The 17,561-nt window shown below is 38.7% G+C and overlaps 1 protein-coding gene across 1 annotated transcript in view; it reads right to left on the bottom strand.

Moving 5' to 3' along the window:
* iqgap1 (IQ motif containing GTPase activating protein 1) overlaps positions 1-17,561 on the bottom strand; it is a 36,265-nt gene that overhangs the window by 17,031 nt on the left and 1,673 nt on the right. The window contains exons 3-12 of the mRNA XM_061276766.1: positions 7,194-7,350; positions 5,466-5,543; positions 3,908-3,984; positions 2,856-2,923; positions 2,364-2,477; positions 1,715-1,893; positions 1,150-1,237; positions 887-1,044; positions 717-807; positions 87-250 (exon numbers count right to left, since the gene is read on the bottom strand). Coding sequence (XP_061132750.1) covers positions 87-250; positions 717-807; positions 887-1,044; positions 1,150-1,237; positions 1,715-1,893; positions 2,364-2,477; positions 2,856-2,923; positions 3,908-3,984; positions 5,466-5,543; positions 7,194-7,350 — 1,174 coding nt within the window. The remainder of the gene's footprint in view (positions 1-86; positions 251-716; positions 808-886; positions 1,045-1,149; positions 1,238-1,714; positions 1,894-2,363; positions 2,478-2,855; positions 2,924-3,907; positions 3,985-5,465; positions 5,544-7,193; positions 7,351-17,561) is intronic.

The raw sequence follows: 17,561 nt of genomic DNA, 5'->3' as shown, positions 1-17,561 counted from the left end.
CTAACCCTAATTCAACTCAGGTGAAAGGCTAGTGATTACTGTCATGGTTTTGCTCTGTGTAATTATGTGTGTTTTGTTGTGGGTACCTCTGGGCTTTGCTGCTGCAAGCTGGCCAGCTCTCGCTGGTAAAGATTTGCAGCACTGGGATAGACTTCAGGAAGCTGAGCGTCAGGGTTCATCAGCTCCTCTACAGTATTCTCTGGTACACCTTCCCTAATGGCAAAGTTGATGCGCTCCACTGCCTTCAACACTACATCCAATTAAAAAAAGCAGGGCATTACAAATTCTATTTGCATAAAACAAGTCAATATTCTCTCAGTTCACATGTAAATAAAAGATCACTTGATAAAATGAGCACTTTCAGGGGTAATGCAAATGAATTCTGCTAAAAGACGGCCTTAAATAATTGAATGAGCTAATACGGAGCATCAGCACTCTAGGTTGCAACACTGAATCAATAACATTGCGTCCAAATAAACAGCCTAGAGTAAATCTAATGGTGTTGTTTTAATCGAAGCTGCGGTGCAGGACCGATTGAAACCCAGACGATGCCGGTCAAATAATGACGGGAAGGAACTATAGGATGGAAACCATGTATGAACGCACTAATACTGCTTTTACCAGAACATCTGATACAATGCGGAAGAATTCCAATAATATTGTCTAAGTATGCGTGCATTCGCTCGTTCGTCCGTTATTTTGAGGAATGCACATACTCTTTATGTAGCTCTCTGCTAAGTCATTCGCCGCGTCCACACCGGCCTGCAGCTCATCCTTAGTCAGCGCTTGGCCTGAAGATTCCTGATACTTTAATATGGAAGATGTCTATGAGATTACATTAGCAAAAAAAGACAAAGAATTTCAATAGACACAACATGCATCCTACTAGTTCTTTGTTCTCTCTGTCAGCCAGGAGTTGTTTCAGGTACCAGGCTTTGTTATGGGCCAGCAGGTTCTGAATGCCCATAGCCATTAATGCCTCATATAATTTATTCTCATCCCCACTCAGCAAAGCCTGTTCAGCAGCACTTAAGGCATTATTCACTATTGGGGGGGAAGAAAAAAAAAAAAAGACATTGACATTTGACTACAGAACTTGTACAGAACTTTCACAACAAGGAACTTGTTGAGTCCAGACTAATCACTCACCATTAACTTTGTTAACATTGCCCTGGATTTCAGCCTGGGTGAGAAGCTCATCGTAGATATCTCTCTCAGCATCAATATTTTCCATTTGCTGTTTGACCAGAACAACATACATGTAATCAAACTCCAGGACTATATTTGTATAACCTTAAATATGACTTGGGTTTGCTGTTATGACAAAACAATATACACAAACAGTTTATGGGCAAAAACAAAGTAAAAGTGGTAGTACATATATGATATTAATAATTGGCTTGCGTGCACTTCTTTGGTTCGATGTATGCCCTCCACAATTGGTAAAATTAACCTTTTTTCCGTGAAACATTATGCACCTTACATTAATTTCTGCAGTTAGAGACAAAAATGTCAAAGAGGTCATCATGTGTTGCACGCAGGACAATAAATGTTCAATTTCATGTTGTCAAGATGCTTTGTGTGTTGCCTCAGGCTACTTCACATTCAACTATGCTCAATCACTTTTTATTCTCTCTGGAAAGAAGAGCTTCAGGTCACCATTCATATCAAGCCAAGTGAAACATCTGCACATCATTAACCACACACATCTTACCCGTTTGCGCGAACTGGCCACCTTCTCGCCTTTGGCCTGGTATAATGTTTGATGATACTGGTGGGCAGAGTTGCGGTCCAGGTTGACCAGCATGGCGTTGGGGTTCTGCATGGCGGCCATTGTGCCCTCTGGGACGCCTTGGTCGATAGCCTCGTTGATGGCGATCACAGCAGCATGTACTGAGGGCAAAAAGGGATGCCTGATAAGAAAGTGGCTCGCATGGATCAGAAAAGGGGTTTCATCTAATTTGGGTTATTAAAGATCATAAATATAAACAACAAATATTATTGATCAGTACTCTCTTTTTCAGTATAGCCTCTAAAAAAAAAAAAAGCGCTGCGCAATTCTTTCTGCACTGTCATCGCATTCACATTGTTGTCTTTAATAGCTTCCCTGCGGGCACACAGTAAAACTAATGACCCTTAGGAATGCAATATTTGAAATATATTACAGCAAATATCCTGCTTATGTATTTTGTTGCCATAGAAAGGCGGTCAATGAATATTAAAAAAAACTATAGTATTAAATCAGATCAGGCTACAAATAAATGTAGGAAATATCTTCTTTCAATATATAAGTAAACTGAGGCGACAATGGCATTTATGGGGTTAATAGGGGAACCCCCCCTTGATATCTGAGCAACTCTCACATGCAGCTTCATCTACTGAGAGCTCATTGGCCAGGATTCCACCAATCTTGCTGAAGGCGGGCATCTGGATCCCATACTTTTCCAGCTCACTCTTCATGTTGTTGATCTCCTCCTCTGGGAAAGAGTAGACACAGCAGAAGTAAGAGACCATGACGGTAGGGAAAAGAGAGAGGCAAAAGCACATGGGCCCTGGTAGGGAGCTGGGAGACTAAGTCAGATTGTCCCTGGCTTACGTGTGGTAAAGTGCATTCTGGCTCTGGCTTTGGGACGGAGCAAAGCAGTAAGTCCACACACGGGAAAAAGTGCTCACAATTACTAATGACTTTCACATTTCCAGAAGCTCCTGTGCACCACAGTTGGCTGGAAAACGTTCAACCCTAACCTTGCGCAGTGTGCAGATACATTCAGCGTATGCATGTTAACTTTGTCAATGTGGCTAAGTTCACAGAATCACAGACAAAAGGAGGCTTGTTTGCAGGTTCACAGTCTTACCAGTGAAATCTACTTTCCCATAGAGATCCTGAATCTGCGGCGCAAGGCCCAGCTTAAACAGGTACAGGCTGTAAAACAAAGATGAAACATTAAAATAGCGTCTACAAGACTTCGTATCTTTTCATTTTTTGTATTATTACAAAAACATGGAGAACAGCAGCCGTCTCCTCGCTATGGCAACATGGTTGAGTGATCTGATCTATATTACTCATGTGGCAGCAATAACGTAATTGTTCAAAGTTCCATGCATTGGTTGTACAAACTCTTTTACATACTTAATAATGAGACAATATTTATTACTGACCATGAAGACTGGTATACAATAATAACATGTTCAATCGCAATTTCAATTTTAAAGGACGTGTATCATGGTAAATGGATCTTTTTTTGCTTTTAAAATCATTTTCTTGTGTATCTGGAGTATCCAGGAGTGTAGAAAATTGTAATATATCCCTCCAGGTGCTGCAGAGATACTGTTATGATTGTTTTGGGGGACTATTTTTGACTCAGTTCAGAATTACATCACATCCGTTGAAGCGGGACAAACCAAACAAGGTAATGGGTGTTGCCAAACGAAAATCCAAGTAATAAACATGGCGGATTCGCGATTTTTTTTTGGCCACTGCAAAATTTTTTGGTAGAGAAAAGAAACACTGATTACCGATTAAACAGACGATTAATTGATAGTTTATTGCATATAGTTAATTAGGTGTGATTGTGAGTGTGAATGGGTGTTTGTTTTTGTCTTAATTTAAAAAGTATATATTGCAAAAAATACAATTTTTCTTCTCCAATGCATTTAAATGGGTATCAAATGCTGTGTAAAAACAAAAAACCTTTCCTTTTCAGCTCCCAGAATGCATTGTGTGGCGCAATGCATTTAAATAATTAAGTTGAGGACATTTGTGCTTGTCATGTGTGTTTTGTATTACCAGTAATAGAATGTGTATCATATATCGGCCCTATTCCGAATGCGTGTGCCCCACAGCCTAACTGATCAATCAGACATGAATATGAAAAAGCAACTGTGAGAAGATTCAGAAACTGAGTACCTTAGTGCATGTATGCAGTAAATGCAACGTGGCATGTTCTTTCTGTCATATATGTCTGTTGTCTCGGGGTAGAAGATCTGAAACAACAAGAACAATTCATGCTGTAGTGCAATTATCAAAGCACGTCAACATCACGCAGGAGGCGTTCTGTCAAATTTTAATATGTTCAATTCCATATCAGAGTCATTTGATGAGCACGTTACAGAACAATTGAAACTAAAAATGAGAATAATAGACCATTTGATGTATTGCTCAAGTATACTTCAACAGTATAGATACTGCTACTGGTCACAAAGGAACAGTTACCAAAGCTTAAAACCATCTAAGTGTCAATAGCTGTATGTGATACCATGGATCAGTTTTCGGAACCACTTTATCCTCACGATGGACATGGGTGTGCTGGAGCTGTATTTGGGAAGTAGGCGGGGCACATCCTGATCTGGCCGCCAGACGATCGCAGGGCACACAGACAAACAAACATCCATCCACACTCACAATCACATCTACAGACAATTTGGAGTGCTCAATCGGCCTACCATGCATGTTTTGGGACTAAAGGAGGAAACCCACGCAGGCAACAACTCCACACAGGAAGGTCAAACCCCAGAATCAAACCGATGACATCTGCACTGTGAGACGGGTGTGCCAAGCAGTGCGCTGATATGTGATACTAGTTATCAAAATATTACTAAAAGCTTTAATTGTTCTTCAGAATATGACAATTGACCAAATCTCTGCTCATCGAAGTGTGAAGGACTAATGTATTTTTGGAGGCTGCAATCCAATTCATAATTGTACAAGCATAAAAAGCTTAACTACTAAACTTCATGGTTACCTCCGCAATGGCACAACTCCTCTGGACCACATTAGTCTGCGCAATACATGACATTAAAAAAAGAAACATTCTGAGAGATTTTCACATCTTTACGTACAGTAGCCGGGCTTATACTGGATGATGTGTTTGTCTTCTGTTCGTTTTTCTTTGTTACTAAGTAGTTCATGTTAGTAAAAAGCTGCTAGGCTATATCATTATTATTATTATTATTTAGTCATTACAAATTTGTCCTGCTATTGCGTGGCAATTAGTTCAGTCCAGGATGTACTGCTAAGCTGCTCATGGTGATACAGATAAAAAAGGTGTTTTTCATTCACTCAACTAAATACAGTGATCCCTCGCTACTTCGCGTTTCGTTTATCGCGGCTTCACTACATTGCGGATTTTTTTTCCAAATTAAAAAAAACATTTAAAAGTCAAAATAAAACTTCTAAATTGAGGAAACGTGTCTAATCTTTAGGACAATGTAGTATTCCTCCAAATGTTCGTTAAATTCTTTTAGAAGTCCGTTTTCGCGTGTTAGCACGACCGCGAATAAGCATCTTTCAGCTAACTCGTTAGCCTGCCCAGTACTTCTTGTTGGTGACCGTACTTCGCAGATTTCACTTATCGCGGGTGGTTTTTGGAACCAATCATCCGTGATAAACGGAAGATTACGGTATCTGTTGCATAATTTGAGGTGGAATTTGTATAGGTAACACAAAAATATATTGCCATGCTCACCTTTGGAAGGCCTTTCTCAGACATGGCATTGAGCCACTGGATGACATTATCAGTGTGTCTGAAATGGAGCCCTGTGGCCTGTGAGAGACGGAGGGAAAAAGAGTTGAGATTATCATGATAATCAGAAACGGCATTGTCAAAGGCATTTTCAACAGTTTAGTTCACAGGTGTCAAACTCGAGGCCCGGGGGCCAGTTATGGCCCACTGTATCATTTTCTGTGGCCCGCAACGACAAATTGTGCATTAAATTGATGTCATACTAAAATTGCAAATTGTCGTAAGAATCTTCTTAAAATTATTTTTGAAATATTTAAAACGTTTCCACTAGTCTGATTTGAAAAAACAATTATTTGTCAGTTTATTTTGTAGCTTATACTGTATATAATATGAGGCGTTTATTTATTTGGGTTGACAGTCATAATGGCCCGTCGAGGGAAACTTTGACTACAATGTGGCCCGCGACAAAAATGAGTTTGACACCCCTGGTTTAGTTCAATCAATCCGTTGTCAAATCAACACATACAGGTGGGGACTGCCCAATAGAAGCAATTTGTGGAATAAATATGAAATTGACCAAATTTGGTCATAGGAGGTTTGTAGGCAAAAGGTCTCAAGAACAATTGGGGCAGGTTCAACAATACTCGCATGTTCATTCATAGGAGTAAGAGCAAAAGTTCAGCATCATTACATGATTCATCGCTTCAATCACTTTTCTGCATACAGCATTCAGCATCTTGATGAATTATTTACGCTGCATTGTCATACTCTCTGAAAACGTTTCCGCGTGATTAACAAACTTTGATGTATCATACCCTTAATATCCGGAACAATATTTGGTAACCTATTCAGTGTGTGTGTTATTTATTGAAATATTTTAGATTACAAACGGACTTACTGAACCAATTAAGTTTGTAACTTGATGTTTCACTGTACATCATAGGATCATGTGTGTCCTTCTGTTCAGTCCCTATATGCCTAAAGTCAAATTCTTCAGAACTATGCAGCTGATAATGACACCAGTTAAAATTAAAGTGTTGTGTCACTGTCTAAAAGAAATGAATGACTAGTTGAACCTACATTTTCTTTGGCTTTTGTGTTTTGATCTACTGACTGGGCTTTTACCAAAGAGCATCAAACTGCTGGAGCTCATTCAGAACACTGCAGCTCATGCTACTGGTCTATAAATCACGGTTTGGAATGCAATCAAGAGATAGTGTTGGAACACAAGCCTCTTTGGTCAATTAGTGGAGCCCCTGACCTCACAGCAAACATGGTAGCATAATTTAGCTGTTCTGCAGCACACAACACAGAAATGGAACAAGTTGCCAACAGAAGTAAAGTCAGCCCCAAGTGTGAATGCTTTTACATCCAGGTTTAAAACTATGCTCTTTTCTCATACAAATGATTAAAGTCTTTCAAAGCATTTTTGAAAAATCATGTTCGCTTGCACTGTACGTTCTTTTAGTAATTTTAGGAAGCTACTTTTATTCCTTTACTTTGGTTTTCAATGTCTTGAACTCCTTTGTTTTGTAAATGCTTTTAAATGATGTACTTTTATTTACGTGAAGCATATTGAGTTAGCTTGTGTAGGAAAATGTAAATAAAGGTGTTTTGAACCGTCTGTCAGTAGATTATTTTCTGCATGTAAAGCTGGTTAGGTTCAGGGATGAACTTTTTTTACAACCTTTATGAATACCAAATTTGCTGAAATACACAAGTTGCCATCACCTTGTAACGAGTCTGCTCACGATCATAGATCTTCTTAAGGGAGACGGTGCGTGGTGCAAAGAAGTTGCCAAGTTTGGCCAGATAAACTCCATTCCGCAGACCCTCCTCCAGCTCAGTGGTTGGAGGTAACTCTTCATCCAAACAGGCCTCCATCCATCTGCAAGTTCAACATTAGATCCGCATCAGTCAATTCTTTTAGAGTGTCTGTTTGACTAAATTATTGCTAAGAAGCTTTTACCACAAATGATTAAATGACATTTTGAGCCAGAAGGGAAAAAACACAAGAAGTCGAGATGCCTTTTTATTGAAATTCATAGCTCATTCCATTCCAAAAGCGCCTTTATTTTAACACAAATAACCCAGTCCAGTTTAGCCCCTCAAATAGAGTTCCCAGCATTCCTCATGTGTCACATTTCATTTCTTTTAGGTCATAATGTGAAACTACATTCTTGCCCTGTGTTAGGCCTTAGCCATCAGGGAGACCTGCCGAGCTCTGCTACATGGATCCTCCTGGTGTGACTGAATTCCACAAACTCATGTCTTCAGCGCCCGGTAACTTGAACAAACGGGTAGTGTAGCTAAATATACTTCCTTTAAGCAGAAGAAATACATTTTAGCTTAATAGAATATGCTTATAAATATTTCTATTAATGTGCATGTAACTTATGTGTAACTTTTAAAGAAGCTTTAACAAATAATTGTATTGGCATATTTTTTATTTGAACATGAAGAATCTCTGGGTTCACAAGTCACCTGCTTTGACAGTTTTTTTTGGCTTGGCAACATATCATTCCATTCAAATGAGTGTGATGAGATCAAGTAGTTACGTAAACAAGCTGAAACATGTAAATGTGTCATGTTGGTCTATGACTAAAACAGATTAAGAAAATTAGTATTAGTGACTCAGCAGTTCACCTTGGTCCTTTGGAACGTTGAAATGACATCCAGCACAAATAGTTGATTCAATGTCTTTTTTTTTTTTTAGACTAGCTTGCAGTAAGTTAAAAGGCACTAATTACTTTGCCCACACTATACTAACACTTCAATAACAAAGTTGAAACCTTAAGGAATCATTGATACAATCATTTTTTTGTAACTCTGTGTTGAAGTAGAAGACATGGCGGATGTCAAATGCCTGTCTTAAACAGGTTCTGCTTAGCTCAGCTCTACTTGCTTCACTTTTTTAGTCTTTGGTTTGCCTTTTAGCGCAGAGAACTGCAAAAAAAAGTGCTGCATTGAATAGATCTTCCGGAACAAGCCAGTTATGACAAACGAGAACAATGCAAAAGTACGATGGTCTTGGTCTTGATCTTTGTTAACCACACTCAAGAGACTCATTTTAGCCAAGAGGTCAAGAAAACGTTCTCGGACTAAATGCAAAACTATAAGTGCTCTAAAAAAGAAAGAAAAAAAAAACCACTACCGTCTGAATAAATCTGAAGAATTATTTCAGGAAAGACTTATTGAACAAAAAAATGAGACGACTTGGCCATCTAGTTTTGGTGATCAAGACAAATTAGCATTGCTTGCTCTGTCGGCTGCACATGAAAGGTTTGTGTTAAGCCTGTCAAGAGACAGGCACGATACAATGTACCGTTAAAATAAGATTAGCGGCAAGGAAGAAACTATGTTGTACCGTTAAGATAAGGAAGAAAAGACATTCAGATTGGTCACAGGGAAGTCCTCTAATCGCACAAAGAATAACATTGCAAACTTCTTAGCCAAGGTAAAATTCACATTTACACTTTCATACATTACTCCTGTCACCGATAATCAATTTGAATTATTTACATTAAGACCTTCTTGTATCAGATCTGATAAGGAAAGCCTTGGCTGGCAAGGAAACAGAGTGAGGGCAGACAGAGTGAGGTCACACTTGGCCTTTTAGAAATAGGCACATGCAGTCTCACTGTTTTCATGCTGCTAAGAAAACACTCCCACTTATCCACAACCGAGGTCTTTGTCAAGCAACGGCATGGTTGGAACATTTAATAATCATTTACAACATCTACACCTCACGTTTACCTATTTACGGAACCGGAGCTATGTGTACATACCTTAGTGACTTACTCTATTTGAGTCTAGTCACAATCTTAAAAATATTACACTTTAAATCATTTGAGATACTTGGACCTCATACACATACACGGCTACACACCAACATGTCTCTTGGGAGCCAGCGCCCTCTCAGCTGAAACAACTAGAGATGTTGGGACACAGGCTTTCTATTGAAGTTGGGGTGGCCGTCCCGTAGTGCCAAGGCTAGGCCTGCCAGACAGGAACAAACTCCCCCTTTCACTATGCACTGGAGCAGTGAAAGGCCCCATGAAGACTAATGGCTCCTTTATCAGGCGACACACCCTTTCCAGCCTCACACAAACACGGACACACCCACCTCTAAATCTGTAAGACAGCAGCTATAATTGAGATTTTTGAAAGCTGGTGAGTGGTTTCAACAAAAGTGGAAAGTAGCCAAAATGCATTTGAACTTTTAATTAGTAACATGCAAGTCTCAACAAATAAGAATAGTACACAAAACTAGTTAGAACTTTTGAGGGGTCTAAAACATTGTTGCCAGTGTCTCAACAAGAACACTATTTTGGTACTGTTAAATTTCTCTCTTTTCTCTTTTACTGAGCTAGCATGCCATTTTTTTAGCATTTAGCCCACAGTGTTTGACAGATCTGGGACCAATGGTGTTTTGGTATGTCTAGTCAAGTCAAAAAGATTTTTTTTTTCATGTTCTTTGTGCCCCCAATATTCAAAACACATTATTCTGATGAATACTGTGTCTGTGGAATATGAATTAAGCTGAAAAATCCACCCTTTTCATGCATTTCTGGGGACTGCCATTTTGTCTCATACTGCCACTTGGAGTAGACGGAAAATGACATCACAGTGCCCAAGGGCTCAGCTTGCAACTGTCACATGACCAAACCTTGAAAACAGGCGCGCTATGATGGTTGTTACCTGCGCACTTATGCACTGATGTCATTTTCAGTCGATAGCAAGTGGCAAAATGGCCACCCCCTGAGATAAAAAAGATTATTGGAATATCATGTCTAGACTACTGAAGGCGCATTTTACGTTTACGGATTTAAGTAGGAGTCAAAATTTGGGTGTACATGGGTACAGGCTTTTTTCCAGCATCGACATGCCATTTTTAGGGTGCCTATTATACATGGGGGCGCATTATACATGGAAAAAAACGGTACGTAACGCTAGCAAACCATATCATTTAGCCTGTTGTTGCCTATTCATGTCTGTACGTGATGTGTTTTGTCAAATAAAGTTCCCCCAAAAATGCGACTTGTACTCCGGTGCGACCTATATACGTTTTTTTCTTCTTTATTAGGCATTTTATGGCTGGTGCGACTTATATTCCGGAGCGATTTATAGTCCGGAAAATACAGTACTCCATATTCATATATTATTATACAATCTCTTCCTCAATTTAGAACAGTTCCCTAGTGTCTAATTGATAACAGGTCTCTGTCAACATACACAAAGGATAATAAATAAACCACACTTGCATTACTATCGTCAAAATGAGTTGGCATATCGGTACTCCGAGTTGTCAAATTAGCAACGTTGTCATCAATTTGTACAGAGGTTTACACAAATGACAATTGCAGGAAACTCAAAAGCCAAAACAATCCTAATATTCTTCCACATGACATCAAAGTGGGTGCAGAAAATGAATACAATGGAAAGGAATGATCATATCTTCCTTCTGTGCCGCAGTAGGAAACTGGAGTTTTGCTGAGGTCACAGGTCAGTCTCATAGGAAGAGCCCTGCGACTGACCACTGTCTCTCCAGGAAGAGATCAGCGCTGCCTCCAGCCACGGGTGTGGAAATGCATCCTCTGTCCTAAAGCACAATTTACATGACACCTGGAGTGACCTTGCTGACTTCATATCCGCACAAGCATCCTTATTCACTAACTGTGCATACAAAGAGGTTGAAAGTTAATTGATATTCAATATTCAACATTATGGGGCCTTATTAACAAGACCAGCCTGGCAGATGAGTTATGGCTGTGAAGTGCTATTCTTTTGTTTATTGCAGGAGGCCCCCAAATGGGCTCAGCGGTCCCATTGTTTAGAAAGCACTGTGGCCTATAAACAAACAATGAAAGTACGTGAACTGACAACATACCAGCCAACATATTTCATTAAAAAAAAGGTTAACAGAAAAGTAGCGATTGTTTCTTTTGTTTATTCTCTGTAATTGTCATTATGGACATTAATTTAATCTTTAACAACTCCCAATTATAAGACAACATCCTAAACCCAAACCAGTGAGTTAATTTTACAACATGGACAAAAATCATTTAGATTCGGAATGCCACAAATTTTGACTCCTCTCGTAGAGCCTTATTTCTCTCCTGTTCACTCTCAACTATCTTCGCTTCACTTAGGGAAGCAGCTAGTTACATAGTTTGGATCTTATATGATTTGCCATTGTAACTAAAGAGTTTTATGGTGGGTAGTGGACGTCCTGATTAAGAAAAGTACAAGTAGAAGATTCTGCCTTTGCAAGAGGCATGCTGTGACATTGCTCACAAAAATAATGAGTCCGCAGTATTTCAGCAATTTCCATCGGCTGCAGAGGCCACCAGAGCGTAAATACCAGCTGGATACAAATTTGAAAAGCTGTAAAAACAGAAACCTAAGTGGCCCTGAGGGTCAGAGTCAGGTAGACCTGCTAATCAAGTGGAAATGGGGAGAAAGGGATGACTAGTGGTGGTGTGGGGGGTAACCGAGACAGCAGTTTCAGCAGACTGGCAAGTTGCATCACCAGGTTCAAACACAATGACTTTCTCCAGGTTGTCATCCAAGCCAGGAGTGAAACTCTCAGCCTTCTCAAGTTGTGCAACCAGCCAAAAATCTCAAATGACGCCATTCTTGCCTTGACAGAGGAGTCTGCATATCTAAATGCGCAACTATTCTGCCAAGGCTCAACAACAACAATCTACAATACTTTGCTTTTACTGTCCTATTTTACTTTTATATTTGAAATGGTTTTTCATCTTTTCTTTTTTTGAAAATTACATCTCTATCAATGTAATCCACGATGAACATAGTAGTAGTATACTTCATCCATTGCTTAATCAAACTAGAAATATGGCTTTGGGAAGGATGTGTTCATTCATCCAGTGCGAGTGTGATAACTGAACAAATATTAGCGGGATTATGACCAAACTCAATGTGTGTTTTAGGTTTAACAAATAGTTACAAAATTATTTGCTCAAAAACTAACTGGAGATGTTCATTTTGTTTATTAGGTGCAGACACTGATCAAATATTAGTTACCCAAGGGCAGGTCCTATCACAAAATATTATTTTTGTTTTGTGTGTGTGTGTGTGTGTGTGTGTGTGTGTGTGTGTGTGTGTGTTGGTGCGTGTGTGCATGTAACATATGTAGATGTAGCTAAAGTATACATACTGTAAATATAATTTTAGAACTATTATTATTATTAAAAAATTATAACAATACTGTAAATATGTTTTTAGAGCTCTTATTATTATAACAACTTGTTTTCATGAAAAGGTGTACGAACTACAATTGTGTCGACAGTCCCTACCTTCTGTTGGTGTGCGGGCAACTTTTGCGCCATAATTCCTCAATTTAGAAGGCTCATTTTGAATTTGTGATTTTTTTTCTTCTTCTAATTTTGAAAAAAATCCGCGATGTACTGAAACTGCGATAAACGAACCGCGATGTAGCGAGGGATTACATACATATATATATGTTGCTCTGGTGTTGCATAATGTGTACTTCAGCAGCAGCAATTCACAAGAGTATTTGCGCAGTTTAAAAACAGGAAATTACAAGTAAATGAGCTGATCTTGAGGAAGGAACTGGGTTTGTATTGCATTGGAGGCTCACAGCGAGAACACATGGCGCTTCCTTAAAAATTGAGTTTTGTGTAAACAAAGTCTATCAGGATGCTACTGCATCATAGCAAATGCTATGATCCAATCACTTGTTTAGGAGAGTTGATTAGGAGTCGCTTTTGGAAATTGACATTTATATCAAGCGGCAAAAGAGGTATAATCTAAAACAGCATTTATCTATGCATGCTGGATTAGAGAGAATATGTTTACTGTCAATTTAACCTGTTAAACAGGAGTTTACAGTAACATTGTGATGGGATTGCTTGATACAACAGCAAGATTCCAAAAACACCCCTTTCTTGTTACCTCATTTTATTCCTACTCTAACTCTAATGCTCCATACATACAAGTACCATTCAGTGACTATGAAATGTTATAACTCTGCAACCATGGCAAGTTAAAGCACCACTTAGAAATTGAACTGCTTTATTGCCATTTAGTTGTCAAGTGAAGTGAACTTCCAGTGGCTACTCCAAGTCAACAGTTGCAAAAATGCATTTCTTTTGTCTATTTTGTCCAGAAGGTAAAATATGAGGTTCATTTGTTTCCATCTCTGTTAAGAAAGAGAGCGCGGAAAACCAACTCATCAAGATATATTTTTTTTTGCTTCTGACCATCAAATCTGATTTCAAGCAGAGTCAGTCGTTACCTGACATAACAAATGTAGAAACTACATGGAAAATGTGGTGACGACTGTTGCAAGATAAGGAAAGCCTTTTTCTCCAGTGTCTGCTCTCAAACCAACATTTCAGACTTTTTCTGATGAGGGGTTGTTCTGCCAGTGTTTTTACTGTCAATTTAAGTTGCTTAACAGATGACTGTCAACGATGAAACCCGCTGCAATGTACAGGCCAAATTCTTTGAATTCTTTAGCCATGTTTTAAGTCACTTGCAACACATACCAGGCTGGAAAAACACATGTAAACAAAAAATACAAGCGGTCTTAAAACTCATATAAATCAAGTTGGTAACTTAATATAAAATAATTAATCACAGTTACTATTGACACTGTCAAAGAAGTAGAAATTATTGGCCAGTGAGTGTAAATAAGTTTTTAGGCAACATTCGATTGGCTGTCTTTAATGTAAGAGTTTTTTCACCTAACCACTGTGGATGGCATATATAACTAAAAAACATTATCAATATTTCTGCTTAAATAGTAAGCAAAATTGAATTGACTCAAGTCTGTATTAAACAATACAAACGATATTGTCATTGTTGTAGTTTGCAGTGGTGTCAAACTGCACCATACTAAGAGCTATATTTGCACTCCTGTGTAACTAAACTAGGTAAACAAAATATTAGCTATCTGTGATTGTGCAATAACACACAATCTGTGGAATGAATGTAGATTGATTAATTTTTTTGAAACGCAGAACTATCAATTCCTCATTAGCATATACAAGCGCTCATGTTGTTCATCTGCATATTGACTCCAGAATTGCCTCAAACCACACGCATATTCTGTGTGAGCATTAATTAAAGAACTAGAACAACCAAAGTCGGGTATGAATAATATTGGCAATCCCAAATTTCTCTCATTAATCTCATGTTCCCATAAAGCAGTGCTTCTCAAATAGTGGGGCGCGCCCCCCTTGGGGGGCGCGGTGCTATATCTGGGGGGGGCGCGTGTGACCCTGAGGAACAGGCTTTTTTTTTGGCAGTACTAGAATAAAGTGTAATTGCGCCTTTACTACAGCAGGGGGCAGTGGCGCTCTCATCGTTACATCTGTCACGTTTGCGACAGTGCAACATTTTACGACTTACAAGACAAGTTAGGATAGTCACGGTGGGGAGGGGGGGGCGCGAATAGTTTTCTTCTTGCTAGGGGGGGGCGTAACAGAAAATAATTGAGAAGCACTGCCATAAAGTGAGTGTCACACTTTAGATGTTGTCATGGAAAATAACCTGTAACAATACATCTATTTACAAAACACCGCTTAAGAGCAAATGGCATCAGAGCTGTTGAGCGATCAACAGAGAGGTGAGCAATTGCGACATGTCTAATCGACATTCACTTCAAAAACAAGTTTAACGTATATAAATAATTAGTTGAAAAACAAGCTTCTTCCCCACTGGTTGCATTTAACAAGGACTAAAAGGAATACTGTAGTTTGCACAGTAAATAAGAGAAGTCACTTACATAAATATGCAGCTGTGTGTACTTGTCATTTTAGCTTGCACATGCCAATAAATAATGATTTTTAAAGTAAAAAAAACAAAAACACGCTAGGTACATCGCAAACAGAATGATGTCATGTGACATGACAAATGTCAAACTAAATACAAACAATGCAAGTAAAAATGTGTTCATGACAGTTAAAGTAATGAATTTAACATCTTCACTCAAGCCATGAAGGATTTCTCTGCTCCAATAAATACACATCAGATGTAATGTTGCTATAAAGAAAAGTGTCACACTGCATTCCTTCAGCTCAAATGGTTAGTGTGCCCACACACCCTGCTGTGCACCTGCAAGACGAATTCCCTTCATTCCACAAGCGGTCAACCACAATCCAGCTGACAGCACGCAGGTGCCACACCAACATGAGCAGCTTGTTAAAATCAATCCAGCGTGACTTCATACTTTTGAAGGATTCTTTCTACCACGGTGACATAAATGATTATTAACTGAGGAGAAAGATGCAAATACGAAATAAGGGAAGAATCCAACATTTGAAAAAGTGAGCTTGCAAACTCAAGAGGGGTCCTTTTTGGCTCAACAATGGTCCACAATGGTCCACATTATTGTGATACTTGTTGAACAAATACCACCATTATTATTGATGATTGATTATTGATGACAACCAAAGATGATGATAATAATAATAATACATTATATTTGTATTGTACAGGTCGTAATATTAACTTCTACGAAAATAGAAGCAACAAAACTTAAGCTAAAACAGAAGGGAAACAAAAAATCAGTACGGATGAAAAAAAAAACACAAGAGAAGAGTCAGAAGTACAAAAGTCATAAAAGCAACAAAAGCAGAGTGTCCTTCCAGAACAGAAAACTTTTGAGTCAATTTTTAAGTGTCAACATCTGCAAATAATAATACAAAATTGATGACACCACTATTAAAAAACACCTTTTCTTGAATTTAAGAGTCAAGCATAATAAAACCTAACACAGAAAAAGTCTTAAGTATACGTTTATATTTTTTATTTTATTTTTTCTAAGAATAAACACACCCAACGAAAAACAACCTATCAGAGATAGAAGGTATGCGGTGTCACTCATTTGCCAATCAAAACCAATCATTTTATAATAACACTATTTTAAACAAGTCAAAAATCACGCTTGTGCACATCAATGAAAGGCGCAGCTTTGGGCAGATCGATTTTATTACCCAAATTTTCAAATTGTACGTCATAATTAGAGACATTTAAATTGAGATGTTCCACTGTATGCAGTGAGACAGCTGGGAAAACATTTAAAAGAATCATCTGAAAGAGAAGGTGTGCGTAACAGACAAACTCTTCCACAGTGACGTGTTGATTTCCAAAAAGAAAATCCGTCATAGTGTGATCTGGCACGTGTGGTGGTATGTGATGGAAAAGCCATGTCACTAAAAACTTGGGAGGATATTTTAAAAACATTCTTCTCTGGAGCATGCCACACATTACTTGTATGCCGATTCTTTGTTTTACACTATAAAAAGCTCGCAACATTCATATATCACTCAAACATTCCAGAACACAACGGCTGGCTGATGCATGCAGAGTTGATGGTTACAAACTAACATTTAACTATTTTGAATGAAAGCTTTTACTTTTGCAGCAACGCCAACTACAGTACTCACTCCGAAACCTGTTACTATGACAACGGCTTGTTTCTGTGGCAACAGTGGTAAATAAAAAAAATCAACGGGGGACTGAGTCACTTCCTGCCTCATACAATCCTTCCTCTTTTAAATCTGCGAGCCTGCTGGCGCCCCAGTCTACCCGTGCAGCAGCGAAAGCAAACATATTCAGCTGTTAACACACTCTCATGAATATGTGTGGGCAAACAAAGGAGCAGACCTCACCTGCAATGGCATAAACTCCAGCAGCGCTTAAGTATATAGTATTAAACCATCAGGCCGAAACTCTCTTCTATATCCAGATACAGTCATGTAGGACAATTTTACCAGACAAGGAATAGATAAGGACAAAAAAGGAAAAGCACTCTTGCGAGTTTCACATAGCAAAGTTACGAGTTATTCATGGCACGTTCCACGTAATTGATAGAAACCTACAAGCTAGTTGTAACCTGCTTCAAGTACATGAATGGGCCAGTACTAGACATTGAGTGAGTACTAAAGGCCTTACATGTTTTGTGAATAATCAAGTCCTACCTATTCATGAGATCGCGAACCACAAGGTCCAATTCCAAATTTGAACAAAAGCCTAGCAATACGGCATTCAAGGCCATGCTGATTCTCAAGTTATAACAAAGTTAGTTGTGACGAATTGCACCGCTGA

The sequence above is a fragment of the Syngnathus typhle genome, linkage group LG4 (assembly GCF_033458585.1).
Source record: "Syngnathus typhle isolate RoL2023-S1 ecotype Sweden linkage group LG4, RoL_Styp_1.0, whole genome shotgun sequence".
Classification (NCBI taxonomy): Eukaryota; Metazoa; Chordata; class Actinopteri; order Syngnathiformes; family Syngnathidae; genus Syngnathus; species Syngnathus typhle.
The sequence above is the reverse complement of the archived record's forward strand: the minus strand, read 5'-3'. Positions and strand labels throughout refer to the sequence as shown.